Below are 27,812 nucleotides of genomic sequence, written 5' to 3' on the forward strand. Positions count from 1 at the left end.
TTTCATGCGAAGACTTTTATTTATGAATAGTCTGCAGTACTGTACAATAGCACACACTTGTCTCTATTTCTGATCACTCTCGATGATCAATTCAAATATAGACAAATATTGTGCCTTCAAAAAACAGTTCCCTTTTCACATTAATCTAAAAATACCTTGTTCTGTTTTTAAATATGTAGCATAACTTTTTGAAAATAAAATATACATTATATGAAATATAACAGTTGTTTATTGGATAGACTATATAGTACCAAATGCAATTATATGCAAATACACCTTCTCTCTGTGACTTTCTTACGCATTTCATGCACAAAAAAAAAGAGAAAAAAAAAACAAAAAAAGATGCCGCGCATACAAAAGACACTGTACATACTTTCTGTATGAAAATAGAAAATATCAAAGCAAGATGTGCACCAATAGTCTATATATCATGTTACAAAGAACTTGCAGTACAAAAAGACCTATGAGAAATGACCAGATAACACATTACCTGGAACACAGAGGTACGGGTACTGGTATTGGTAACAGGACAAAGACGAAACCTCGCACTGAGCTTCCACTGATGAACTCCAGTCAGAGCTACTTCTACTGCAAACCTACAACCAGATCCAACAGGTTCAACATCAAACACTGGATCACAGAGTGACAGGGTCAAACAAGCAAACCAGAAGTTGCAGTTTTAGCTTTGAATTTTGGTATTACACCCAGTCAATGTAGATGTCCAATGCATAGCATAAAGTTTGGTTTGGTATGTTTTTAAATTTTCTTGTATTGCTACCCCGTATGTGAAGTGAGTGTAAACCAATTGCCAGTTATTCCCACAACACACATAAGCACTGATATGTCAACATTAACTTATTGAACATGTTCAGATACTGTGATTCCCAACAGCAATGTTCTGTACAGCATCGATATTAAGCTTCTTCAGCTGATTATTATTATTATTATTGCCAAAACAACTCCAAATGTTTCCATTAAAGTAAAATGAATTACCGATGTCCAGTTTTAAATTAGGATTCGTAAACCGAAAAATACTGGATGTGTTACACACAAATGAAGTTCCCCACAGAATCAGTGCGTACAAAGGCACACTGCGATCAATATAGCTACATCTATCATTTCCTGCAAAAAAAGCACTTCTGAAAATCACACAAGATGTGAACAAAGGAAAACTCCACGGTTAAATATAGACTTCTGTTAATGCCACAAAATATAGATTTTTTTTCTTCTTCTTCTTCTTCAACAGTATGAGGATGAACAAAAATAACACACAACGTTTCTGATACGCGTTGCTGATGCTGAGACGCCAGAGAACGGGGAGGGTGCCGACGCGAATCCCTCCGAGTGTAATCTCTGAGTATTTGAAGAGATTATCAGGTGGTAACATAAAGCCAATAATCTCAGCAGTGCAAACCTAACACCAAAAGGTAGAGCTTTAAAGCAGACGTTTAAATGAGATCAGCTCCTTGAAATGGAGACTTACTACTCAAATCATGTCACAAATGTCCCGTATACGACGACTATATTGCTCTTAGTGAAACTATTCGAGGACCACAGTGTTTCTCATTGCAATCCAGGCTCTCTGAGTACATTCTCTATCACACAAGTATAAGAATAAAGAACAGGGAGTTTCATTATTAGTAATACACCCAAAGACTACACTTCCAAAAATCTAGTCTTTTCTTAACATAGATAAGAAAATATACATTTCTTCAGCAATTAAATGACTTAAAGTGATTTTTTTATATTCTTAATAAAATCTTATAACTCTTTCTTATTTACATTTGGTGTAGGTTAATACTGATTGTAATGCAATACTGTTGCCTTCTCCTTGTTTTTTTTCTGTTACATTTCTTTTGTTTGTTGAGCAGAAGCACTTTTACATTCATATTTCAACACCCAAGCTCGAGAAGGAGCCCAAGTGCAGACGCGGAATAATGACATGTATTTTTCCAAAAAGCAAAATACGTGAGACAACTTCAAAAAGGAGGAAGTGCGCTTTGCTTGGGCAAATAAAACTTTTGGAGAGGTGGAGAGAATGGAAGGACGAGGACGTCGAGGTTGAAAAGGCCCGGAGAATTGGCACCGGCGGTGCCTTTATTTGGCTGTAAAAATGCTCTCGCAGCACCAGGACAGTCAGTTCTGTGAGAAGTAATGCGTAACAATAGTGGAGGGTTCACGGCTGACTAAGCCACGAGGTGAGATGAAAGCCTTTTGTTGTTGGGAAAAGCTGTTAACTTGAGAAAGACAGATTTCCACAGTGGTGAAGGCAGTGTCAGAGGTTACACTCTCTCCACTCGACTGGGGTCGTAGGAGTCTGATGAGAAAAGAGAGGAAAGAAAAGATGAGGCAACACAATCAAAACAAGTCAGAACGATATTACTGGCTCTCAAAAAGCTGGAAATTAAAGGCACCCTGTGGAGTTTTTGACTGTTTGTTAGAGCTCAAGGATTCACATAATGCCCGTTGCAGGGCTCGAGCTTAAGAATGTCCCGTCGTCCAGGGGCCGAAAGAAAATAGGATCGGGTAGGACGAAAATTAATTTTGGGATGAATTTGGGCCGGGAGTGTAAACAGTAAATGTGTTTACAAGAAACTCCATAGGACACCTTTAAAGGAATAGATCAAAATTTGGGGAATTAAGCATATTTCCTTTTTCTTTCTTTTTTTTTTTTAGAGCAAGATGAGAAGATTGATATCAGTCCCACATGTTTAGCCTAGCTTAGCATAAAGGCTGGAACATCAGGGACACAGCATAGCCTTGCTCTGTTAAAAAAACCTACTACCTAACACCTCTTAACTTTACTAGTATCTTATTTGTTTCACACATACACAGAAATGTAAAAAACCTGCAATTTGTGGTTTTAAGGGGAGTTACAGTGCTTGCTGGAACTATTTCTCAGCAAACAGTGGAAGTCTCATCATTTACAGGTTTGGTACCACCATTAGCACAGAGACCAAAACCAAAACCTGTGCTAACCGACCATATCTGGCAACCAGCGATATAACCGAAGGCACTGCACAGAAGTGCGTTAAGGAATAGCTCCAACAGGTAAGAAACTTAAATCCAACAACTGTTGTTTCTACATTCTGTTCATGAACAGGTACAGTAGGCAAACCATGTACCCACTCAGGCTACACAGACAGGAGATATAGCCATATATTACAAAACACAAAAAGGCTTTACAATCTGTACACCCTTCTGTCCTTAGACCCTCAATTCGGAATCGGATCCCTCGCCCTGGACGGACAGTCATGCAACAGATGCCGTGTTTACAGAATAAGATACCCGTTATAGTATACCCATTTGTACATAGCTAATACCTATTATTATACTACGAAACTGCTTCACTTTGAAGGCAAAACAAGCATATCGAATGGTTAATCGAGTTTCTACTGGACACTCTGTTTGAGCCCCAGCCCCGCCCTCCCGAAAACCTCAGTCTGCTCTGATTGGTCAGCTGGCCCACTCTGTTGTGATTGGTCAACCAAACCAAACTTTTCGGACTCCGCTCTAGCTCTGCTCTAACTAGCTTTGTTTGAAGGCGTGCCAAACTAGCCGTGTGTTACTTGGTGACATCACCACATTACGGAAGAAAAGGCGGGACTTCAAGCAAGGCGTTTCAGGCGAGTTTAGGAGCAGTGTTTCTGTGGGGGAGAGTAACTCCCTTTGGCCTGGACTTTGCAGACCTTTTACATGCACAAAGAACTACACTAAAGGAAAGGAAAAAGCACAAAAGCATAATATGTCTCCTTTAATTCCTTCGTACCGACCTGAGACAGAGAGCATCTCCTCATCCTCCATATTCGAGGGGCCACAGGTCCCAGTGCTGAAGCTGAGAGGCAGCGTTATTTCTCTCTTGGGAACACTGCGAGGTTTAGGAAGCAGAGGAGGCTTCTGCAGCTTGGTGCGCTGCTTTGGTTTGGGCACCTTTTTTCTCTCAGCGTCTTGTGTCACCTCAGCTCTACTGACTGCTGTTTTCTGTCCATCTCTCACTTTCTCCAAAGGCTTTTCTTTGTCATCCTCCACGATTTTCTCTCCTTCTGACTCTTCAGTTTTTAATTCACCGTCTACTTCTTTACTCCCTTCATTCTCTGCTTTTAGTGCAATCTCAACATTCATGTCTTCTACCTCCTCTTCTTGTCTTTGCTCTTCCTCACCTATACCTTCAATCGCTTCTTGTTTACAATCTTCTTCGGGATCTCCCAACTTGTCATGTGTTTCATGTGCATCCTCATGTTCATCTGGGTTCTCCTCCTCCTTCCCTCCTCCTTCCTCCGGTTTCTTATCCTCTTCTGCTTCTCGTTGCTCCACGACTTCCTCCTTTGTCACTTCCTGAACTTCACTCTCCTCTCTGTCGTCATCCCGCCCCTCAGAGTCAACCTCTCCTCCAGACTCTGAACCTTTGAGGCTGAGGCGTCTTATTCGAGACACCGAGTCCAGCTCTTTCAGACGGGCCATTCTGTCTGGGGTTGATCTGCCCAGAGATGCAGCAGATGAAGCAGCGGAAGAGTTTAGCTTATCTTGCAAGGATTCGATTAGTTTGCATGCTCCACCTCGCCCCCTCCTCTCAACGCTGCACGCGCTAAGTGTTAGCTTGTGATCGGGGGTCACGGGAAGGGATAGGGGAAGCTTAGGAGGTGGGAACTCAGGCAGGTCCAGTACCACCAGGGACTGAATCTCTGCATCCTCGTTGTCTTCGCCATCACTGGGGTTGCTGCTGTGCTTTTGTCTGTCTCCTTCGTGGCCCAATCCTGATCCTGTTCCTTTGAACTCCTCTGCCTCTGCTCCCTGGACGATCAGGGACTTATCTTCGACTTGCTCACACTCTCCTATCACCTGCTGGGTCTCTTCGTCTTGACTTTGTAAATTCTCAACAACATCGGTGTCCGTATCGTCCTGGTTGTCCTCAGACTGTGCATCAGCCACACCCAAGGCCTCCACTGGAACAGCTATACCCAGGATTCTGGCAGCCCTCTGCTCGATGGACTCATTTTCAGGGATGCCTTTTGCGCATTTCACCTCATACAGTTTACTGAGGTCCTCTGCAGGTAAAGAATTGGCTTTTTCCAGACTCAGTAAGTTCGCCAGGTGCTTATCTGCCATCGTTGACTCATTCTTGTAGGTCAGAGGTTCAGAGATGGCGTATCTCCCATTGCCATCATCATCATCCTTTAACACAAAAGACACCTCCCTGCTCAGCCTGGTGATATGCTGTGAATACTCTTTCTTGGGTGATCTGCTGCTTTCGCTCCTGGTTCTACAGATGCTTAAATTCACCTCACCCCTGAATGGTGGAAAACTGTCTGACTTAGCCTTTCTCTCAGTCTGTACTTCAGCTTGAAGCTCTTTATTTGAATTGTGCTCGGGGCTACTGCTATTTTTAACAAGTGCTGTCCTGCTTTCCCACAAGAGCTGACTAAGCTCCTTATGATCGAGTGGAGATGGGACTGAGAGGGAGCGCTGCATTGGCTCCCCAGGACCACCAGGAGTCTCTGTGTAGACAGTTAACCCCACATCCCTCAGCAAGGACTCTTGAGGGACTGGGATGTCCTGTCTATAGAGCCGGTTTGACTCATTGTGTGGGGGTAGTGAGGACAGGAGGCAACAGTCTCTGGGGTCTGGGTTGGAGAGTATGGGTAGCTCATTTGTTGTTGGTATGTTGTTGGCCTGTGGCCTGGAGAAAGCACTCTTCATGTCCATGGAGTCTAAATCAGCAGTGGAAGCGAAGGATTTTGATCTGACTTTTATATTGGTGGGTGTTTCTATGTGCATTGGTGGAAGACTGATTGCTTCCCTGCCTGGTTCTGGACCAGCAGTGAAATGTGTTCCTGATTTAAACCGGTCTAATCTCTTATTCACTCCATCTAGATCGTCAGTGCACTGACCCCCATTGGGTCTTTTGCTGATTGTGTCTTCCATCTCCTTATTAATGCACTCCAGTTCACCAATGGCGTCACAGGGTCGTCGGTTCACTGGCTTTAAGAGAAATTGACCAAAGGTCACTTGCTCTGCACTCTCCGGGGGACTGGAGTTGCTCTTCCTGGGGGAAGACGGCTGCTCTCCCTGATCCCGGGTCCTTGATGGGGACGACGGTTCTTGTTGTGAGGGTTGAAGGGATGTCTGTTGTATTGGACTGAGGCTGAGACGGGAGAAGGCGCTGTTGCTGGAGGGATGAAGGTTTTTCTGGCCTGCCATGGGGTAACCATAAGAGGAGCTACTGTCAGTCCCCACACCACTGTCCATGGTTGTGTCTGAGACAGACTGAACAGGCTCCTGTCTCCCAGGAGGACTCTGGGGTTCTGGACTTTTTACCACTGTCAACGGTGAGCCAGTCTGTGTTTCCTGGTTACGGTACTGGTTTCCAGGCCAGGACCCAGAATAGCACAACTCTTTGTCTTCACTGGCTTGAAGTGCCCAGGCATCTATGATCTCCTTCCTTAGAGGAGCCCTCTTGTAGTTCCTCATTGAGGATGTGCTGCTGGTGTGAAAGTGAGAGTAGTGGGGTCTGATGGGCATCTCATTCACCGACTTGCTTCGCACGTTGTGGCTCTCTTTGAGGCCTACGGCAAAAGTGTCCATGTTGGTGACAGTCAGGCTTGGTATTGTCTCATTGTTGTTCTGATCTGCCGCTAAGTCTTTGCTAATGTTAGTCGGTGTGTGAACAGGGACAGACACAAGGCAGAAGATTGTCTCGCTCACTCTTCTCTTGGTGTTCTCTGGCCCTGAATCTGGGGCAATTTTCTTCACTTGGGTGATGGTTTCTCCAAAGACCTGATCTGAGCTGGACCCCTGGCGAGAACAACTTCTTGTTAATGGGGCCTGGAAGGCTGAAGAGGGGGACGAAGGAGGACGTTGTTTTTTGGGATATCTGTTGTTGCAGTTTTGGTCAGTTGCTGGGAAGTTATCGACAGCCTCTTTGTGCAAATCACTGTGCCACCTGTTATTGTCATTGTCGAAGACGCTAGAAGACGTCGGGTTGGCATCATCGGCCAGTTTGGCAGCGATGAAAGGCCCCAATGGCGGGGGCAAGAAGGCACTGTCGCTGGATGCAGGCTCCGACACGGTGACACTGGGAAGCTCGTTGCGGATGTGCCGGATCTTGTCAGCGTCCGTCAGGGAGTTGCCACCCAGGGCTGAGGATATATGGCGGATGCGGGGGTCATCAAAGGGGATGTATTGGATCCCTCCACCGGGGTGCTCCTGGGTAGTATACACAGGGTAAAGCTGCTTCTGGCTGGACAGGCTCCTTTCTCTATGTGGATCAGGCCAGGAACCAGCTGGATGTCTGGTGATCCAGTGGGATCCATCTGGAGCTACTTGTATCTGCTGGTACACATCTCCTCTGTACCTAAGAGTTAAAACAACAGAGTTGCACTTTATCTTAGCAGCAATGACTCCAACAAGACAAAATCAAATAAAAAGTGTGAAGAGTGAAGACTTCAAATAAGTTATTAAAGCAATGTTAACCTAATTATATTGCTCTACTCCAGTATCTGTTTGGCAAGTTAAGAACTAGGTGGCTCTCAATTTCAGAATAAAACATAGAGGTACCTTGTTTATGTAAAGCACTTTGAATTGCCCTGTTGCTGAAATGTACTATATAAATAAAGCTGCTTTGCCTTGCCTTACCTTCATTGCACTGGGCATACATTTATGAATATCAACGAATATTACCAGAGAACAGATAATGATCTTGATGAAGCACCTCTTCATTGTTATTGCATAACATAAAACCCATTCGGAGAGATTTATCACAATCTGGCTTGTAACTACAAATAAAAAAATATGGTAGGTAATCTCTTATGCTTTGTCACACTTTTTGAAGTTGAGTATCATCTGAGATACAGGTGTGACATGGCATACGGGATTAAGGGACTGCACCATCTCTGGTCTAGGACACTGAGTGAATTTTCCTACAAGCAAAATATTATTTAAATATATACAGCTGTCAGTGTGTCAGTGTGCTGATTTGATTAAATGGGACTAGCATAAAGTGTGCATGTCTGTAAAGGGGAGACTTGTGGGTACCCATAGAACTCATTTTCATTCACGTCTTGAGGTCAGAGGTCAAGTGACCCCTTTGAAAATGGCTATGTCACTCACAAAGAATGGACTGCGGCGGCTGACAGTACCATGAATTTGCTCATCATTTGCAATCGCTATCTACCTCGTCTCAAGGTCCGATTCTGAAAAGATATTGCGCTACTGATATTACAGCGCAAACACGCCCATGAAGTTTTGCAGCAGAGTGTAATTTGCCCTATTTTGCATCTATTTGCAATTATTCATGTGGCAAAGTATAAATGCACTTGAGGCCAATGCGTCGGTTGTGAGGGGTGAGAGTCGGCCTGAGCCAGAGGTCTTGTTAGGAGGGCTGGGCCACTTCCATCCAAACCTCCCGAAGGCAATTCAGAGAGAGGAAAGGGAAATGTTAGCCCAGAAATTGGGAATAGAGGGAGGTGGAAGAAATATTATTAATTTATATAACCTTATTTTTCATTCATTTTTTTTCTCAGGGGAGCTTTATTCATTTATTTTTCATGACACAACTGTCATTGCATCCTGTCACTGCATCCCAAAATAAATGAGTTTGAGAGGACACCCCTTATAAATGTGCTTCAGTTACCATCAACTCTCTGAAGAAGCTAATAATTTCACTATAACTGCATCTGATCTTTGTCAATCGGACTGTTTTTGCAATGAGACTCATTTGGGGCCAATTTTGCACCAAACTTCTGCATATTAACTCATTTAAATATGTGCAAATAGCACTGGAGCACCAAGACGCTATTTGCTATCGGCTGTGGCTCAGACGTAGAGCGGGTCGTCTTCTATTTGGAAGATTGGCGGTTTGATCCCCGGCTACTCCAATTTGCGAATTTGTGAATTTGCCCGTCAGCGTTGAATTTAAAAGCACGGCTAACTCAAGTAAAAGGGAACATTTTTTAATTTATGACAAAGAGAAAAAAAAAAGACAAATTTACCTGTAGTCAACAGCAATTTCACCATATCCCCGACGCCCCCCTCCCATTATAGGAGCTCTTTTATATGATGGAGGAGGGATGTATCCTGGAGGTCCAGAGTCCTGTGCAAAATAGTCCAGTTGAGGGTCACCTGTCCTTGATATTGGAAGTGGCGTTCTGTCCCTGGGCTGGAGAATCACTGAGTCTCTCCCAGACAACATCTCACAGCTTCCCCTGATCTGCTGGTGCATCTCATAAGAGGGTGGTCTAGGGGGTCGGGTGAAGCGGGGCTTTGGTGTCATTGAGAGTTGGTTGGCGCTAGCTGGCCTGCCATTCTCCAGCCAGCGGGGTGCCCTGTAAAGGTCGTGGTGTGACAGTGGGTGGCCATTGACCCGCCTGAACAGCTCCAGACCGGCCGAGTCTATGTCCACATATTGCAGGCTCTCAGGCTGCAGCATCCTGGGCAGGGACTGGGATTTGGCTTTGGCCCTGGGATGGACGACCATACCCTCTGGTGTCCTGGCGTGGAGCCGCTGCTGCTCCTGTGCCCAACGCTCACCCTCACTCTGCGACAGCTGGCGGCCGAAGCTCACGGCTGGACGCCACTCGTCTGTCCCCAGGCTCTGGCACTTCCTCTCATTTGTCACCCTCCAGTGATGGAGAGCAGCTTCCCTATCTCTTGTGCGGGCATGAGCCTGGACCTGGGCCTGTGCCTGCACCTGAGCCTGGGCCTGGGCTGCCCAGCGCTGCCTCTCCTGAGCTGCTCTCTGACGCTCCTCTGCAGACAACTCTTGGCCTCTTGCTTGTTGAGACCCCTCCGGCCTGCCGTAACCCCCCTCGCCTCCTCCATGGGGCTCTCTGAGGTCAGCGTAGTCCAGCAGCACAGTGAAGTCCTGGCCTCTCCTCCTCCAGTAGGCCACATCCTTTGACTGCGACTGAGGAACTCTGGTGCCATCACAGAACCTGTGAGGAAATACACAAATAAAGGCAGTGTTATGCTTCAATCAAAGTGCTTGTTTGATGGTTGAATAATGTCTCAAACCTCCTCTCCTACACCTTTCCCACATCAGAATTGTGTTTTTGTAACAATCTGACAAGCAAGCCCAGTTTACTCAGTGATTGGCCCAAAGGTTTTGCCCTTTTGGAAAAATTTCTAAAATGTTGGCACCCTGGACTTTTAACCCCCAAAAGGCACAACTGGACCACACTGTCAACCATCATACCAAATTTTAAGTTCCTAAGTTAAATATTTTCCGAGTTCTGCTCCAGAAACGAAAGTGTGACACACAAACGGACGGAAGGACGGACATGTGGAGCACTATATACCCCTGACTACGTTGTGGCGGGGGTATAATGATCAAACACAAAAACCCAGCCCAGTGTTGCCAACTTGTTTCCAATGAAAGTAGCTAGCAGCACTAGCAAAAGTCACTAAATCTAGTGAGAAAGTCACTATGGCCCAATCCCAATGTCCTCACTCACAGGCTCACAGAATTTGAGAGGTGTTCCTGCAAAGTCCGTGAGCGTTTAGGGCTGTCCCACTGTCAAATTGTCAAGTCCTTGAGGGCTCTCTGACAGACATTTTGAACACTTTCTGTAAGTCTGCATTTCTGCAGACTTTGCCTGAGGGAATTACCCACAATTAATAGCGTTGTGACGTTAAACACGGGGTTACAACGGCTACCAGGGGAAGTCTGAAGGCGTTAAAGACAAAACAAAAACAATAAACAAGGAGGACGGGACATGGGTATTCAGCCGGGCATATTTACATTTACACTGAACCATTAACATTAAGGATTTAAGATGGTACATAAAAACAAATTAAATCAGAGGAATGCAAGCATAAGACTATATTACACGCCTGGTTTATTCATCGACAATTTATTTTAATTTTGATTATTGAAGTTCGACAAAAACAAGTAAACTGCTTTTTTTGACAGTTACCTCCAGTCTTGTGAGGCAAGATGTAAAATAAAAACTCACAATAGGCATCGTCAAGGTAACATGATATGTTGTTGCAAAGTGCTGTCTCGTTCATATTATGCCATTTCAAGCCCCTGCAGCTTCTCACACTCTACCATTTACCAGGTGACGTCAATCAAGTCCCTGAGAGTTCAGGGTTTGAGGCCTTAGCGGGGACATTGGGATCGGGGCCCAAGTTGGCAAAACTGACAGTCCGTCCCTTCAGGCCTCCTTCCAAAGCCACTCCCCCAAAATGATCATAATGAACAGAAACGACGAACATGGCTATTGTTAGTACTCACAGCTGTCAAGCTAACAGCTTGTGGAAGACTCAGGCAGGCAGACAGGTAGGTAGGCCGTCCAATCATTCAGGCTGAATGAAATGATTGGACGGGTTTATTACAGTCCTGTGGTAGCCTCAGATACCAGATTTGTTTTCCTTTTTTTGTCAGAGCATTTGATGTATTGATTGCTGTCAGGATGTAAAGAAAATGGCTTGAGATTCAGCAGTGGCATAGCCTATTTCTCACTTAAAATGTTTTCAGAAGTAGATTTTGGTGGATTGTTTAGACGGAATAAGAGAACGAGCAGGCCACCATGTTGTTTCCTGTTTGAAACAGCAAGCAGAGAACCAGGGACCAATAAGGTGAGTACATCACCGCTTGAACCCAGATGAGGAACTGCGCGTCCCCTAGTGTCCTCGCCGGACCTGGTGGACATGTAGCGCTGGATTTAACATTATAGACATGACCACTGACTATTTGTGTATCAATTTAACCAGAAAAATTCACAGACTGACCATATACAGTTCAGCCATTTACTTGGTTTTGACCGAGTCTTGTTTCATTCTTTACGCAATTACTTCTGTCCCTTTTCTGTGTTCAACACTGAATTCCTTCCATGAAAAACTGAGCCAAAGTGTCTACTTTTATCCCCGTATTTGATCGATGACGGCTGGCAGTTCAACCGGCCTTGGAGTAAGGCCGTTTGGAACAGCTAAAAACACATTTGCCTTCAGACACTGTCAGACTATGTGTCTTACAAACTAGTCTGTTTCAAGAATATCCTGACCTTTAAAACCTGATTTAGAGATGTGCCAACACAATAATGTAAGCCACTCACACTGGAGAAAGATTGGCGCAAAGTTATGAGCACTTTGAAACATTAAAGCAATCAAATAATGAAAATACTGAAAAACAATAAGTTCAGGGCCATTAAATACAAACAAAAGGATAAGTAAATAACCAATAACAGTCTACAATGTGGACGGATTGAAGAAAATAAAGAAAGCAATCTCCCACTAGATGGAGACAGATGACCACGAGTGGCAGTGCAGTGGTAATTGTGATTTTCTATGGGGCATAATGAACACATTACACAATGATACACTGTGGCTGTTCGTCCCAGATGTCCTCCAAGACAGATCAACAATTTAGAGGACGTTTCATCGTCAATCTTAGTAATGTGCCGTTCTTTAGCTCCTAATCTGAGGAAATGAGCAGCATTTCTCTAAAGCAGTGTCAGGAAAGCTCCCTACTAGATCTCTGAGAGGATGTTTGATGGCAGACTTGATGGGCCACAACAAGATGTTCTCTGCATACAGTCTGATCATTTCAGGCTATTTGTGGACTGACTGACTGACTGACAACGCAAACAAGACGCAAGCACATGTGTACACCCCCTCGAGGCCGAGGCCACTGAGCGTCCTTGACATTTCCATCCATGATCATCGCTGGCCAGTGATGTTTGCTGGGGGAAGGGGGGGGGGGGGCTAGCCATGCCAATCTGCTGAATTTGAGGGCATCTTATGTAAGATGAGTTACCATCATTAGCCTAATTGGGTCTAAGTAGCACCGCCTAATGGGAGTGCCAAGATAGGCCCGTTCCTTATCTAAACTAAAGCTGCCAGGCAAAACGGATTTGGACGAGAGGAAAAAAAGAAGGATGAACAAATAACAGACTGAAATCGCAGAACATATGTCTTAGCAATTCCCACATTCCCAACAGAATGCTCCGATAGCACTGGCAGAGCAGCGACATGAAAATGCGGATTACTCGTCTCGGAGAATAAAAGTGAAAAAAAAGAAAAAAAGAAAAAACACAAACACAACCGCTGACATTATTCAAGGTCATTTGACTATTTTCAGATGCTCTGTCACTGGCTGGTGGCAAAAAAGGGATTAGAGAGGGGGAAAAAAAGAGAGAAAGTCAGCCAAACAAAATGTAAGGAAAAAGGGGAAAAAATCTGACAAGCCTGCCTAATTATTGTGGACGTGGGAACAGCTGTATTGACTTTGTCTCAGTTACAGCACACTAACCCCCAGAACTGGTGCAAATAGGCAAATTAAACAATCCTGTTTTCAGGAAAAAAAACAGATTGGCTGCAGCCGGGAGATATCTCTGGAAATATCATACAGTCCCTACCCAGGAGGGTTTCAATTGCATAACTCCAGACGAAGCTAAATATAGCCTATCCTCCATATGCATATTTAAATACGCCCTATATGAATCCTGTATTATTGATGGGGTATGCATTATGTAAGTCGGCATAATGCTTGTGAAGCACTGGAAGCTGGTTCGGCATATTTGATTCCTTTTGGGGCCAGAATGCGGAAGGGGTTATTATGACAAACCTGGCAACCTGTGTGTGTGTAAGATTGGGCATGCTCAAATGGGGCACGTAAGTTTGCCCAAAAGCTGTTTTGATTACAACTCCAAGGTCCCATGTGGCAGATTAGGACTCCAGCACACCCACTATCCCTCCTCCCCTACCCAAGACTTGATTGGGTAGAGGAGGAGAGAAGGGAATAGAGATGAACTCAAAAGGAAGTTACACACATGGAGAAAGACGGGAAGCAAGAAATAGATGGAAGGAGGGACTGAGCACCAGTGTTAGGCAGCTCCATTTAAGATGCCATGCAAAACTCTGTTATTTTCTAGGGCTGTCAAAGTTAATGTGATGACACGTTAACGCAAATGCATTTTTTTGGTAGTAGCAGGCTTTCAGCTTTACAGGTAGAGTGAAGATACTGGTATCATATGAAACTAGAAAAACCTAAGGAATCCATTGGTACCAACCATGTCATAATAGCTTGTCGAGAAGAATGCTAAATAACGCTCCAAACTTGCGCTAAATTTTGACGAGGAAAAACTGGTATGGCCATTTTCAAAGGGGTCCCTTGACCTCTGACCTCAAGATATGTGAATGAAAATGGGTTCTATGGGTACCCACGAGTCTCCCCTTTACAGACATGCCCACTTTATGATAATCACATGCAGTTTGGGGCAAGTCATAGTAAAGTCAGCAAACTGACACACTGACAGTTGTTGTTGCCTGTTGGGCTGCAGTTTGCCATGTTATGATTTGAACATATTTTTTATACTAAATGCAGTACCTGTGAGGGTTTCTGGACAATATTTGTCATTTTTTTATGTTGTTAATTGTTTTCCAATAATAAATATATACATTTATTTGCATAAAGCAGCATATTTGTCCGACTCCCATGTTGAAAAGCGTATTAAATATTTGACAAATCTCCCTTTAAGGTACATTTTGAACAGATAAAAAATGTGTGATTAGTTTGCAATTAACTATGGACAATCCTGCGATTGATTTGACATTTAAATATTTGAATCGATTGACAGCCCTATTAATTTCATTAATCTGCTCCCTCAGAGCACCATAACAATGAACGATTGTGTCATTTATCAATAAAGAATTGAGGTCAACCGTAATGAGGATAGGACATGCAAAAGGGTCGACCAGACAGGAGCACATCGCTGGTCTCAAGGTAGAGCACAGACTGTGTCTTACCCGCTGTCTGAGGTCAGCGACTCTCCCAAGGAGTGGGTGTCAATTTGGCACCGGCTCTCGCCCTCCCGCCTGGACAGGCTTCTGTCCCGGGGTTCGTTGTTGTTGTTGGGACAGCCGCCGCCGCCGCCGTACGCTTGGGGCTGCCTGGATCCGCCACCGTTCCCGTAAGGCATCCCAGGCCCTCTTTCATAGCCGTTCACCGTCCTGGGGCCGGGTCTGTTCTCCAGGATTTCATGGTGCTTGCTGTAGGACGGCGGTGAGGACGAGGGAGCCTGGCGGGACGAGGACGCAGGGGCCGGGGTAGGGGTGGAGGAGGAGGTGGGATGCTTGGGCAGCTTGTATCCATGAGAGATGAGGAGGTCCTCCACGCTGTACATGGTCGCATTTGTTTATGCTGGTGTGTTTTCTTTTTTTCCTCTCTGCCTTTTTTTTTTTTTTTTTTGAAAGAGAGAGAGGAAGGTAGGTCGGTTGTCAAGGCGCCTCTGCTTCTTCCCTACGTGCAGCGGCAGGATCACCGGCACAGCTGCGCAGCTGAGGCCATCACTGGGAAAAAAAGAGAGAGGGGGACGACATGAGGAGACAAGAAGAGAGACAGAGAAAAGAAGGTGACGCTAAAACCATTATACCCGCTACCCGTGTCCAGTTTCTGTCAAGGGTCCCAACCCCAATGGACAGTTGAGAGGACGGAACAAAAACAGACCCTAAATTCTGAGCCGCCACGACAAAACCGAAATAACCCGCCTTCCCAGCAGCCTGTCCCCCCCTCCTCTCTTCTCCAGTCCTCCTAGCAACAACCGTCTTTCCATCTCACTCGGAGATCACCGGCGCCGAACCCGTCCACGTCCAGAACCGAGGTGGACGGGGGAGGTAAACAAACACCTGGCAAAATAAGCCTAAATAGCATGATGATCAAGAGTTTCAGACAGCCGCTGGTGCTGCAGTGAAATGTCACTGTTTACAGTGGGCTCCCTGTAGACTTCCATACAGTGGCTGGAAGGTAGCTGTTAGCAGCCAACCACGGCTCATGTTTTGCATCAACGAGGCAACTGGGGGATTGTTTTCCTCTCCGCTCACTTCCGCATCCTCTCTCTCGACATCTTTTCGTCATCTCAAAGGCATTTTCTGGTTACAGTCTAAAAGGATGAGGAACATTTTTTTTCAGCTGTATGCCCTAAAAAAATGTCAGTCTTGGATGAGGGTTTGCAATACTCCAAAAACTACTACCTTCATTTCTGAATCCTTGAGAAAATGACAGAATTTAAATCAATAAAGAATATCAGAATCGAAAGGAACTGAATGAATGATTCAAGGTGCTCCATGCCCTCTTTTGTGGTGTGTGTCTGTGAGTAGAGCTCAAATTATAAGTCGATTAATCGATCAACAGAAAAGTGAGGCGGTTATGTTATTTAATGCCAAAAAGTTGATATTTCCTGCTCCTCAAATGTGAGTTCTGGTGGTTTTCTAAAGGTATGTTCACACCAAGCGCAAGGCAAACTTTTCACGCAGCGCAGTTACATACTGTACAAAGTCAATGCAAAGACACGAATAGACGCGAATACGCGCCGGGGCGAAGCGAATGGTGGGAAAGATGTGACATGAACATGCAAAATTTGCGTCATTCGAGTATTCGCGGAAGTTGAATTATTTCAACTAGAGCGAGAAATTTGCGTGACACCGTGTCGCGAAAGCCTATCATCGCTGTAGTCACTGACGTCCTGACGTTGTTGAATCAGAGATGGTGGAAAAAAATATTGTAGCCGTCTGTGGTCACCCAGAGCTACGATAATACATCATATTTGTACAGAGACCAGACCAAACTCTGTGTATGAATGTACGGTATGTGTATAAACCACAGACAATCAACAAACAACATAGCCCGGCACTGATAGATCGGAACTCCATTCAGAAAACAAGTCATTTAAAAGTCGTTTGTCCTCTTGCGGACAGACCTGACAAAGCATGAATTCAGAGTTTTTGCAAATCGGCACCATTATGTTGGTATTTCGGCATCCTTTTGATCCGTTCATTGCAAGTAAATCACAGCACAATCTGTTTATTTTGGGTTCATACCGCAGTAGCGACGTGTGGCATGCTAGATACAGTCAGTGCAATGGCACTGTATGTGAATACAGCTCGCCACCAGGTGACGTTATGAACCCAGACACAACAGCGTTTGGTTTTCTGACATATCTGGGACTTCTACAACATGTACAAAGCAGCAACAGTGGTTATTTCTTCCATGGTTGATGGCGGAAAGAAAAGTTGTTGTACGGAGACGAGCTTCTCCGGTGCGTCTAGCGCGAAAGAACACAAATGATACAGGCGGTCCGATAGTAAAGCAAGGCAAAAATTTGCTTCACTCTTGGTGTGAATGCAACATTAGTCCTCTATCATAGTCTATTGAATGTATTCAGGTTTTTTGACTGGTTGGACACAACAAGCCATGTAATGATGTGATTTTTTTGTTATACAATACCTCAATTAATCAAGGAAATAATCAACAAACTAATCAATAATGAAAATAATATAGTTGCAACCCTAACTGTCTGTTTTTCTTCACAAGCACTAATGCTGAAAGTGTTTCAATTAAGCTTGAAGATGGAATAGTTGTCCTTACAAGTATTTTGACTATATGACTATAATAATTAGTATCACTGACTGATGAAGAAATGACTTGGTGATACCCAGGGTGCATCTGCTTGTGATGTAACGCCCCTTGATGAAGTCATGCTTGCTGCCTTGTCAACAGGACAGATGCTGCTGCAGCCCACTCATTCAATACTCTCCAGTGGAGCATACTGCCAACAACCTGGCTGTCCTTAATAAGAAATGGCATTCAGGAACAGCAGTGCGAGACTCGTTGCCAGAATCAAACGCTGTTCAGACGGTTTAAAACCAATCACACTACGATTGTTTAACGGCACGGCCAAATCGCTTGTTTTCGGTTTTGAAAAACAGACGGGCGGCGCAGCCTCACCGAAATGTATTCAGCTGCAAACAGATTAGCATTTGTTTTTGCTTCTTAGCATTTGTTTAGCCATGATAGTCCCGTAGAGATGACAAAATCCATCTATGAAAGGAGTCCTGACTCAGAGGACAGCATCACTACCCTGACTCTGTTTCCTCCCCGCTCCCTCCTCCTTGTACCTGAACCCTAGGATAGCCTACTAGGTGATTAACAGGATCCAAGACCGTGAAAATGCCGCTCTCTTTGTATGTATGGCTCTCTAATACGATTATCTTCTTCATTTAAAACCTTAAACCTGTTAGTTTTGGAGGATTGACTCTTGGCGCTTACCCAGTTAATACTTTTGTTGAGTTTAACTCTTTCCATTTGGACTAATCTCCTCAAGGAGAGGCTAGTTCGGGAGTTTGGTCGGGAGGTTCTTGTGAACAATGTCAACGGTAAAAAAAATGGTTTAATTTGCTTCCAGAAGAGCCTGCAGACCTGAGACATACAGTTTTACACTGACTAGAATTTCATGAACTGTAGTTGAACTTGCTGGGCAACAGGCCAGTGACTATGTTCAATAAGTCACACAGTGTCTCTGAAATACTGCGAACGCCGGCAAAATGGAACCCAAGATGGTCATATTTGTGGTCATTTGTCACTAGATTATTCAAACTCATTTGATGAACGAGAGTGCTCCTCTAAAATGTAAACTCTTTTCGTCTTTGCTTTCAATTAAAGCGGCGGTAGGCAGAATGTTTGTGGCGTCATTGGGCAAAAATTCCATAATAACCCTTCAGCATATTGTAATTCAAGTGTTGTGAGAGAAAACTAGACTTCTGCACCTCCTCATGGCTATTAGGCCTGAGAGACTTTGACCAATCACAGGTCATTTCGGAGAGAGAGCGTTCCTATTGGCTGTTCATTCAACGGAGGCAGCTGTCAATCACTCGCAAACTCCGATCAAACGGTCAAACTCGGCAGCGCTGATCAAATATGAATCTGTTGCTGTAATGCCTATTTCTCGCCTCAAATGTTTTCAGAAAGATCTTGTAGTGTTCTGTTTAGCTGAGAAAGTTTGCTCCGGCTGGTGGACGGTGCTTGGTATTTCCTCAACTGATCTCAACATGGCTGCCGGGTCACAAACGTTCTCATTTTACAGGCTAAACATTACACTACAAGATGTTTCTGAAAACATTTTTACAGTAACAGATTCATAATTGATCAGCGCTGCCTAGTTTGACCGTTTGATCGGAGTTCGCGAGTGATTGACAGCTGCACAGAGACGGAAAGGCTCCAGCTCGGCTCTGATTGGTTGTTTTCCTTCAGTCTGTGAAATCTTGCAGATGCCATTAGGAGCACCGGAGGACACGTGACATGAATTCTTTCAGATTACCTGTCTCATGCACTACTGTCAGGATATATTGACTGTTTTATAAAAATAACTTTTTTTAATCATATTCGCTCCAATCTCGCCTACTGCAGCTTTAAGAACCAACGCCAGGTCTCCCTACAGCGTTGGAGATCCCATATCAGACTCAGAGATCAGAGTCAGATTGGTATCACCATAGATGAAGCTTATCCCTCCTACCAGGCAAAGGCTTAATTAAGTGAGCCTTAGGTAAAGGGGCTATGTTCATTAATATGATAATTCACTTTTGTTATGATCGTTGCACATTAACCTGTTTTTTTAACTGTGCATCCATATGCTGTCTAATCTAGCTAAACCTTTAATCTGAGGCAATTGCTCCTGGTGTCATCACTAAATGAGGATTATCTCCATCATCAGCAAAAGTGAGGATTTCCTCCTGTAAAGTGACCTGCCCGCATTCAGTCCTCCAAACGCTACCCCACCCACCCCCACCCCCACTCCTTCCTTCCCACGACAAGCCCCATTTAAATACCGCTAATGCTGTTACGCAATGGAATTACCCATTTTATATCAAATAAAACCTCGGATTCAAGCAACGGTACGCAACAATGGTCGGCTTTCATCCCCCTAAACACAACAACATTGTGTTTCGCTACAATGCCTTCTTGTGTGAAAAAAGACTGGCATTACAGGCTCTTGAATTTGGCAACCGGGGGGGAAAAATAAAAGGGGGGCAGATCTGCTGTATTTTAATGACACGGCTCACTCAAAAGAGAGAATATATGATACAGTTTTATGGATAACATGTGCTGCAAAGTAAGCTAAAAATAAAAAGAACCACATGGGGGCTGGCGTTTCCCCGCAGACGACCCTCACCGCCAGCCTCCGCATTTTCTCCAATCAGCCACCGTGCACTGCTACTGTAACGTCATTCACATTTACTACACAGGGAAAGATGTGAGGCCGCCGCTTTTTGAGGTCAAGTGAACTTTTGTCAAGGCCACGGCTTGTTTATTAAAAACAGATACAAGCATATCTTTTTTTTAGCCGCGTGAAGGAAGGGGGGCCTGCGCACTTATACTGGTGGCTACACCAGCGGCAGGCTGTAGGGGCATGACGGCTTGCAGGTTGACAGTTTGGTGTCAGCTCCTTATTCATGGCCAGACTGAGATGAGGGCATGGTGGGGAGGAAGGGAAGCAGAGGGGCAGCACGGGTGGCACACAATGCAGGACAGAGACCTAGATCAGGCCTCGGGGAGGACAGAAGTGCAGAGTTAGAGGGTGTCAGTAAATAGTCCAGATGGCGGGAATGGGTTAGAGTATGTAAATAAACTTTATAGACAGTAAGCAGCCGTGACAGTCTATGGAAATACACCGTATAAGTAGAAAAACAGAAGCTGTTCTGCGCTGTGGTCAAAACAAATTGAGCAACAGTGATTAATGTTGTCCTGAGAAAACACACTGTGATGTGTTAAAATAGCACATCCCTCCTAAAAGTGGAGAACAACGGACAAAAACAAATCTGGATTGAACAGGCCTCCGGCATGAAAACCACCACAACAAAAGAAATCTCATACGCCAGAGCCTGCAACCAAAAAGACGATTAGCCCGCTTCCTAAAATATTCCACCAGCAGAGCCGCACCTCTCCGCCACATTGTTCCCAGTCTCCTTGGATCTATAACAACCGACCCCGAGTGGGTGTGTACTTGGCTAGTCTCTGGCCTGCATCTGTTAGGGGCTGCGCACGCACAGGGATTTCTCAGGGATGACAGCCCATCACATTCGGCAAACAGCAAACGCTCCGCAGATTGTTTATCTATGTGACATCACCGTGTCCAGCGGAGAGGGGCCATCTCTCTTCCTGAGGAAGTGCGTCGTCGCGGGGGGACGGAGGAGAGCCGACGGTGTCGCAACTGTTTCCAATCAGGCTCTCTGCGGGCTCCTGTTTGTCCCGGGGAAAAGGAGTCAGAGGAGGCCTGTTCTTGGCCGGGGCCGGAGGAATAAACAGCAGCCTCGGGCCATATTTCACCCACAGTGACCTCTAGAAAGCACAATGTTCCCCACTTCAGGTGGACTGTAACTCAGCAACATAAAGTGTGGACATATTATCTGCCGTCTGGACACTAAGCATCCATCAGAAAGATCCAACTATGCTCAGGAGCCAGGCAAACTGTAGTTTAGGGCAGGGGCTTTTTGGGGCCAAGGACCCCTTAGAGAGGAGAAACTTTTCTGGAGACCCCCTCATAATCGTAACACTGATTAAGCATAATGCTTACTACCCATTCGTACTCTTAGATGCCATTGGAACTAATCATATTCTAAAACTTTTCAACCTAAATACTTCAAAACTGTTTCATAGTGATAAATACAAACACATTTGAATTTGAATCATGTTACTACCACTTTGTTTTGCCTTGATATTCCCGGTGCTTTGTAATCAGATTTCGCTCTAGCTTGGCTGAATTCATGGCTTCGTTCGCTAGCACCTGAAGACACATGACGCATTTTGGTCTCTGTCGCTGTCACTCGATATAACTGTCGTCATATTTTCTCAATTTGGCTAGTTTGGGCTACGCTATGGACTGACTCATATATACTTCTCCATGCTCGCCAGCTAGCTAGCACTTTATGGTACTTCTATAGATCAAGGTTGACTAAAATATCTTGTAAACAAGCTTAACAAGGCAAAAGTGAGCATGGCTCACATACCCCCACTCACCGCTTGACCGCTACTAAAGTAGGGCCAACGGTTTTGCCCTTTCGGAACTAATGGAATTAGTCTTTTGAGCACAATGTAGCTTGTTATTAGCTCACCTTCCTCAACCAGACCATACCGTCAACCATCATACCAAATGTGAAGTTCCTAAGTTAAATACTTTCCGAGTTCTGCTCCAGAAACGAAAGTGTGACACACGAACGGACAGACGCGGAGGTATAATAATAGTGTACTGAGGCTTCAGTCGGTTGCAATCTCCTCACCGAGCGTGTTGGAGAGCTACGGTGGCCGACGCAAAAACGCAAATGGCCCTCTATAGTGCCAGCTGTTGTAAGAGTAGCGAAGATCATTTGGAGCAGATAAAGTGCTTAAAGTGTGTGTGTGTGTGTATACATGGGAAGTGAGTGGTGAAGTAAGAGAGAGAGAGCGGCAGCAACGGGAGCGGGTAACGTTATCGGGTCCAGCCCAAGCAGGAAAAGTTAACAGAGTTTGGTTTGTCCGTTCTGGGCTTCCGTAGAAACACGGCGGCGCAACATGACAGACTCCGTGAAGAGGACCCGCTCCCTATGTAGATATAAAACGGCTCATTCTAAGGTAACGAAAACACAACTCTTATTTTCAGATGATTATTCACTAAAGAAAACATACTTATCAATACTATATTCCATTTTTGCCAATAGATCCCCCCCTAAATGTTGCACACTGGTCCTTTAAATGACGGTTAACAACAACAAAAACATCTCCCTCTCCATCACAACAGAGAGCTCATCACCACGTTGCAACCCGTGTGCTTCTCCTATAATCCACGCCCTCCCTAGTACAGAGAGTAGGCCTAGGAACAGGCAGGGCCCGTGCATTGTGAGTCAATTAGCTCATGCGGAAAGTTTTCGCCAAATACACCCACTTACATTATTTTGTCGAAGCATATCCCATGGCAACAGTTGTTTTGCTTTTGTGAATGGCAGCTCGCAGACAATAGCATGTGGGCTGCTAAAATATTCCCGCTGCATTGCTTCAGTCCAAAACTTATTACAGTCAGACTCCACTGGCAGCGAAATCAAAGGCAGGATGGGAAGGGGAGCGGGAGAGGGGGGGGTTGTTTTTATTCCACCATATTCCAACACATCACAGTCTGGTCTGGTTCTGATTCATTTCAGACTGTCAAAAAGTGCTCCAGCCGAACATTTGTGTAACGCAGTATGAGTGTTTCAATCCAAAAAGAGAAAATTTCAATAACAACCGGCTGACGCACAACAACAGTATATAGCTCATAGCTCATTAATGCACAACGCAAAGCTGTGCAGCATCCAGCGAGACACTGAGGGTAATTATATCAATGGACTCATTTCCCATTGTATGGCAGGCTTAGCTCAGTTCAGCTGAAGTGTAGCGATTTGACGTCACAAGATTTCCTCCGACTGAATGCATCCGACACTCACAAAGTGCGAGTGAGATTCGGGGCGTTTGCACCAAAAACAACGCAGCTCGTGCCAATGATCATTTCATACGAGGAACAAAAAAACAGAACATAAAGGAGAGGTTATTAGGCACGCTAATCCGCCGAGGCAACTGTTCTGCAGCACAGTGGGCTTCACCTGCGCTGAACTACTCCCAACCTATGCTGTTTCTGAGCACGCCAAACCGGCTTCATTGTAATTAGTGTCTATCAAGGTCCGGGGCTCGCTGGAGATGACAGCGGCATGGTTTATCAGCCAGAAACGCAGTGATCAAAGGGGTTAGCACGCGCTGGCTTCCTGCTAATCAGATGGACTCTGCATGATTCTTGCACAGTATTACAGAAGGGAAAGGTACTAAACAATCTGACATAAATTGATTTGACCAATCCAGGAGATTATGCCTCATCAAGACAGCTTAAAGCTAACTTTTTGGGGTCAGAGACCCCTTAAAGGGGAGATTCCATCTTAATCGTAACACCGATAGAGAATAATGGTTACTACCATTTTTACTAGGCCTGTGAAAGTTAATGCGATCATAACGCGTTAATGCAAATTTTAGGTTGTAGGGTTCAGTTATAAAGCTAGAGTGAAGATACTGGCATCATATGAAACTAAAAAAACGAGAAATCCATCAGTACCAACCATGTCATACTAGCTTGTCGCTCCAAACTTATGCAAAATTTTAGGGAGGAAAAACCGGCATGGCCATTTTCAAAGGGGTTCCTTGATCTCTGACCTCAAGATATGTGAATGAAAATGGGTTTTATGGGTACCCACGAGTCTCCTCTTTACAGACATGACCTCTTTATGATAATCACATGCAGTTTGGGGCAAGTCATAGTCAAGTCAGCACACTGACACACTGACAGCTGTTGTTGCCTGTTGGGCTGCAGTTTGCCATGTTATGATTTGAGCATATTTTTTATGCTAAATGCAGTACCTGTGAGGGTTTCTGGACAATATTTGTCATTGTTTTGTGTTGTTAATTGATTTCCAATAATAAATATATACATACATTTGCATAAAGCAGCATAGTTGCCCACTCCCATGTTGATAAGAGTATTAAATACTTGACAAATCTCCATTTAAGGTACATTTTTAACAGCTAAGAAATGTGTGATTCACAATCATGCCATTAATCGTGATTCAATATTTTAATCGATTGACAGCCCTAATTTGTACTCTTAGATGCCACTGGAAGTAATTGTATTATAAAACTGTTCAATCTAAATACTTCAGACATGTTTGATGGTGATAAACAGAAACGCATTTAAATTTAAATCATGTCAACACCACTTTGTTTTGCCCTGAATCTCAGATGTCTCTTTAGCTTGGCCGGCTTCATGGCTTCGTTCGCTAGCACCTGAAGACACGTGACGCCTTTTGGCACCTTTTAGTGATACAGCACAGTTTTATAATTTATAGCAAATTATTTCGCGGACCGCCTGACAGAGTGCCACGGACCCCACTTTGAGAATCACTGGCTTAAAGAGTGCGATATTTAAAAGGCAGCTGATGCTGACAGATGACTGCGATGCAGATTACAGGTGGGATGAAAAGGCTCTCCCACGCAATGTAAGCACAGTGTTGTCATGATGGATGGCCTGGTGGTGAATGTGGAAAGGTAAACACGTGAAAATGAATGGTCAGGGTTATCTCAAGGGCTTAATCACCGCACCGGCACAAAACCGGCACACGGAAACCACAAAGCAGGCAGCTCAACCATCTGCCGAGCACATGAACATCAACCGGCTCAGCATCCAAGATAGGACATAACGGTATATACACTATACACTGCACGTTCAGCATGCCTCGTGCATCCTCTGCCCTGCATTCTCACTCTCACACTGGCAGATGTCAGTGGTTTTCACACGTTTCCGGCTGGCCTCGTCCGCCAGCCTTCTTTTCCTCCTCCCGCTGCCTGCGTCACCTCTGCTCTGACATCACATGTGACATCAGGCAGGACCTCCGAGGGGATCCCTGTAACCGGGCAAACATCAGATGACTTTCAAAGGCATTTGGCTGCAACCCAATGGGAGAAAAAAACTAATTTTCTTGATGCACTTGGCCTAGAAACAAAACCGGACAGAAGAGCGGACTGCGAGAGTAAGAGTCTGTCAAAACCTGCTAAAACAACGACACGCGATTACTGGAAAGGGAAAGTGTAGCCCTGGGATAACCGGACCGCCTGCAACACCAGGAAGTCATCCCAGCAACACACTTATCGCCGGCTGTTTGGACCACTCCTGAAAGTTGAACTGGTATGACTCATTTCATAGCCGTGGAGGGGCCCCTCCAGTTTCGCTGACCAACCCTTTCCTCCGCTGCTGGAAGGAATTAATGAGCTGCTTCCCTTCTTAATACGCTCCCCGTCCCACCACACCACACCACACCACCACCAGCACCACCCCCACTACCCCCTCAGGACATCTAGCAGGGCCTTGTGTTCACACACACATCCCAGTCTCAAGGATGTGTGAAAGACCTACCACATAACACCTTCACAAATGTTTTTTCTTACCCCTTTTTTCTATGAAAATGCACATTTTTGCTATGCCGATCTGGGCTGTGTTGTGCAACATTTTGTCTTTTTAATTCATCATCTGCTGCTGTTGACTACAAATCCTGCACGCTGTCAAGAAAAAAGATGCTTCTTTACTGACATTTACTAACAGCTTTTGATGTCAGCTCACTGAGCTATGAAAGGTCTTGGCAAGAAGGAACAGATCATCACTCCCGGGCAACGTTAATAGTACTTCCATAAACACACGACCGAAAATAATCAGACCCGAGGCCATGACAGAGCAAATAAGAAGAAGTGGTAGAAAAACTAAAAGTGTTAATCTTGGACTTAAGAACAGATCAGGTGAAATCTTGGCTTCGGCAATGTGGCCTCTAGAGGTCCCTAAGTGACAGTAACAATTTATGTTGCAAGACCTTCTAAAAATTAAAGCCATTAAGCGATTGCAAACTGTGACATAATTTGAGGTGAGTAAAAGAGCAAGAGCAGTGTTTTTTATCCATCCAGTCTTGTAGGTTATGAAATATTACTACGCCGTAAAAATCTAACAAGTTCAGCATTCAATATCCAGACATAAATCTTAAGACATTATTTACCAATTCCAGCAAAACTGGCAGTAAGGATTTTTTCACACAGTGTGATCATGCAAGGTTGTGAGGATAGTGGGTGCAGGAGGCTGTGCATGGTGGGGGGATGGAGAAGAGAGGTCAAGCAGCAGCCATCATCATACAAACAGCAGGTGTGACAAAGTGACAACATGCAAAACATCAAAGCAAACCTCAACTTGGCATACCATTTGCTCCAAAAGGGTGCTATATTCCCAGCTCATTTCCATCACCATTTGGTGCTCCATATAAGCTACACGTTATGTGTTTGTCATCCGTGTCGTTATGAAATGATTGACAGGCTTGGCATGATGCTAGCCCTGCTGGTTCCCGTTGCAGGTTGCAGTAGCATGCTTAGCCTAGCAGCACTCTGATGCGCGCAGTTCACAGATGCGGAGGAGAAAACCCTACACCAGACTCCATTAAAAAATCTGCTTATTTAAGTTTGTGTTACAGTCAGGACTATATGCATACCTGTTTAACAAGCTTTAACACCCTATACTGATCAGTATATGTGTATAGTTGAATTTCGGCGCATATATGACCCACTATAACAGACTGTATTTCAATCACAGCTGTGTTTTATAACTCCTCCATCAAAGCACATTGTGGATGTGCACTGAGGGAAATTCCAAAAGCAATTCTTACAAGTTAAAAAAAAATCCTTTATAAGTGTAATATGTGTGTTGTAGTGACACGCCGAATAAAAGCCATGACTGCAGTGTTTCACTTAAGTGCTTATTAGTCTTCCTCTAGTGATATAAATCTCTGCTCGACAGATGCGACGCTTAAAACTGCGTAATAGTGCACGGAGTCTGGCCTAGCCAAGGCTAGCTCCATCAGCAGTCTTTAACCTTCAGCTGAGAGGAGCGCGGCGCCCACGCACTCAGTTCAAGTTAAAACATAATAATAAACACCGCCATCCCCACTGCACCTTCACCTGCTAAATGTTGCACGGTAAATTTCCTAAATCCTTCTAATCCCGGTGGTGGAGGAGCAGGAGGCAGACAGCCGGACAGGAGAGAGCAGAGGCGGCTGCAGGCTGCAAGTTGAGGGACCGCTGGAGGAGCAGATGCGACTCTTCTGCGAGCGCCTCCTCAGCAGACCTCCTCAGCATGCAAACGTGGGATTTTTGAAAACAGACACCCAATGAAAGCCTGAAGAATTAGAGACAAGAATGTGTCGCTCCTTGTCGACCTGGAGGAGCTGCTCTCTTACCTGTGAGATGCGTCGTCTCGTTGTGCCTCCTATAGTCCCCAGCTCTCATCATCATCCCACCAGCCGCTGCTCTGCTGCTCTGGACGGACTGAGCTGAGATCTGCTGAGAGAACAGCCCCCTCCACCTCCAACACACACTACACTATAGTCTACACAGCAGAGCAGAGAGGAAACATCCCTCTTCTCCAGCGGGGAGGCAGCTGGATGCTGCTCAGAGAGATGAGGACACT

General features: G+C 44.9%; 1 protein-coding gene across 2 annotated transcripts; it reads right to left on the reverse strand.

The window, feature by feature from the left end:
* jcada (junctional cadherin 5 associated a) lies at positions 1 to 27,812 on the reverse strand. Of its 2 annotated transcripts, none has more exons than XM_074621381.1 (5): positions 27,583 to 27,812; positions 14,743 to 15,285; positions 8,988 to 9,929; positions 3,774 to 7,351; positions 1 to 2,317 (listed from the first exon to the last, which is right to left on the reverse strand). In XM_074621381.1, the coding sequence occupies exons 2-5, from the start codon at positions 15,117 to 15,119 to the stop codon at positions 2,283 to 2,285; spliced, it is 4,932 nt and encodes a 1,643-aa protein (XP_074477482.1). In that variant the 5' UTR covers positions 15,120 to 15,285; positions 27,583 to 27,812; the 3' UTR covers positions 1 to 2,282. The 2 variants fall into 2 exon arrangements, with proteins under 2 accessions (XP_074477482.1, XP_074477483.1); XM_074621382.1 differs by lacking the exon at positions 27,583 to 27,812 and adding an exon at positions 27,305 to 27,539.

This window comes from Sebastes fasciatus, chromosome 21 (assembly GCF_043250625.1).
Source record: "Sebastes fasciatus isolate fSebFas1 chromosome 21, fSebFas1.pri, whole genome shotgun sequence".
Taxonomy (NCBI): domain Eukaryota; kingdom Metazoa; phylum Chordata; class Actinopteri; order Perciformes; family Sebastidae; genus Sebastes; species Sebastes fasciatus.

Excerpts from the sequence above, each read along its gene's own strand:
- jcada (XM_074621381.1), bottom strand. The coding sequence starts at position 15,119 with ATGTACAGCGTGGAGGACCTCCTCATCTCTCATGGATACAAGCTGCCC. Across the intron at positions 7,352-8,987 it reads GAAATTGCTGTTGACTACAG|GTACAGAGGAGATGTGTACC; the intron begins GTAAATTTGTCT and ends TTTAACTCTTAG. Across the intron at positions 2,318-3,773 it reads GGAGATGCTCTCTGTCTCAG|ACTCCTACGACCCCAGTCGA; the intron begins GTCGGTACGAAG and ends TTTTCTCATCAG.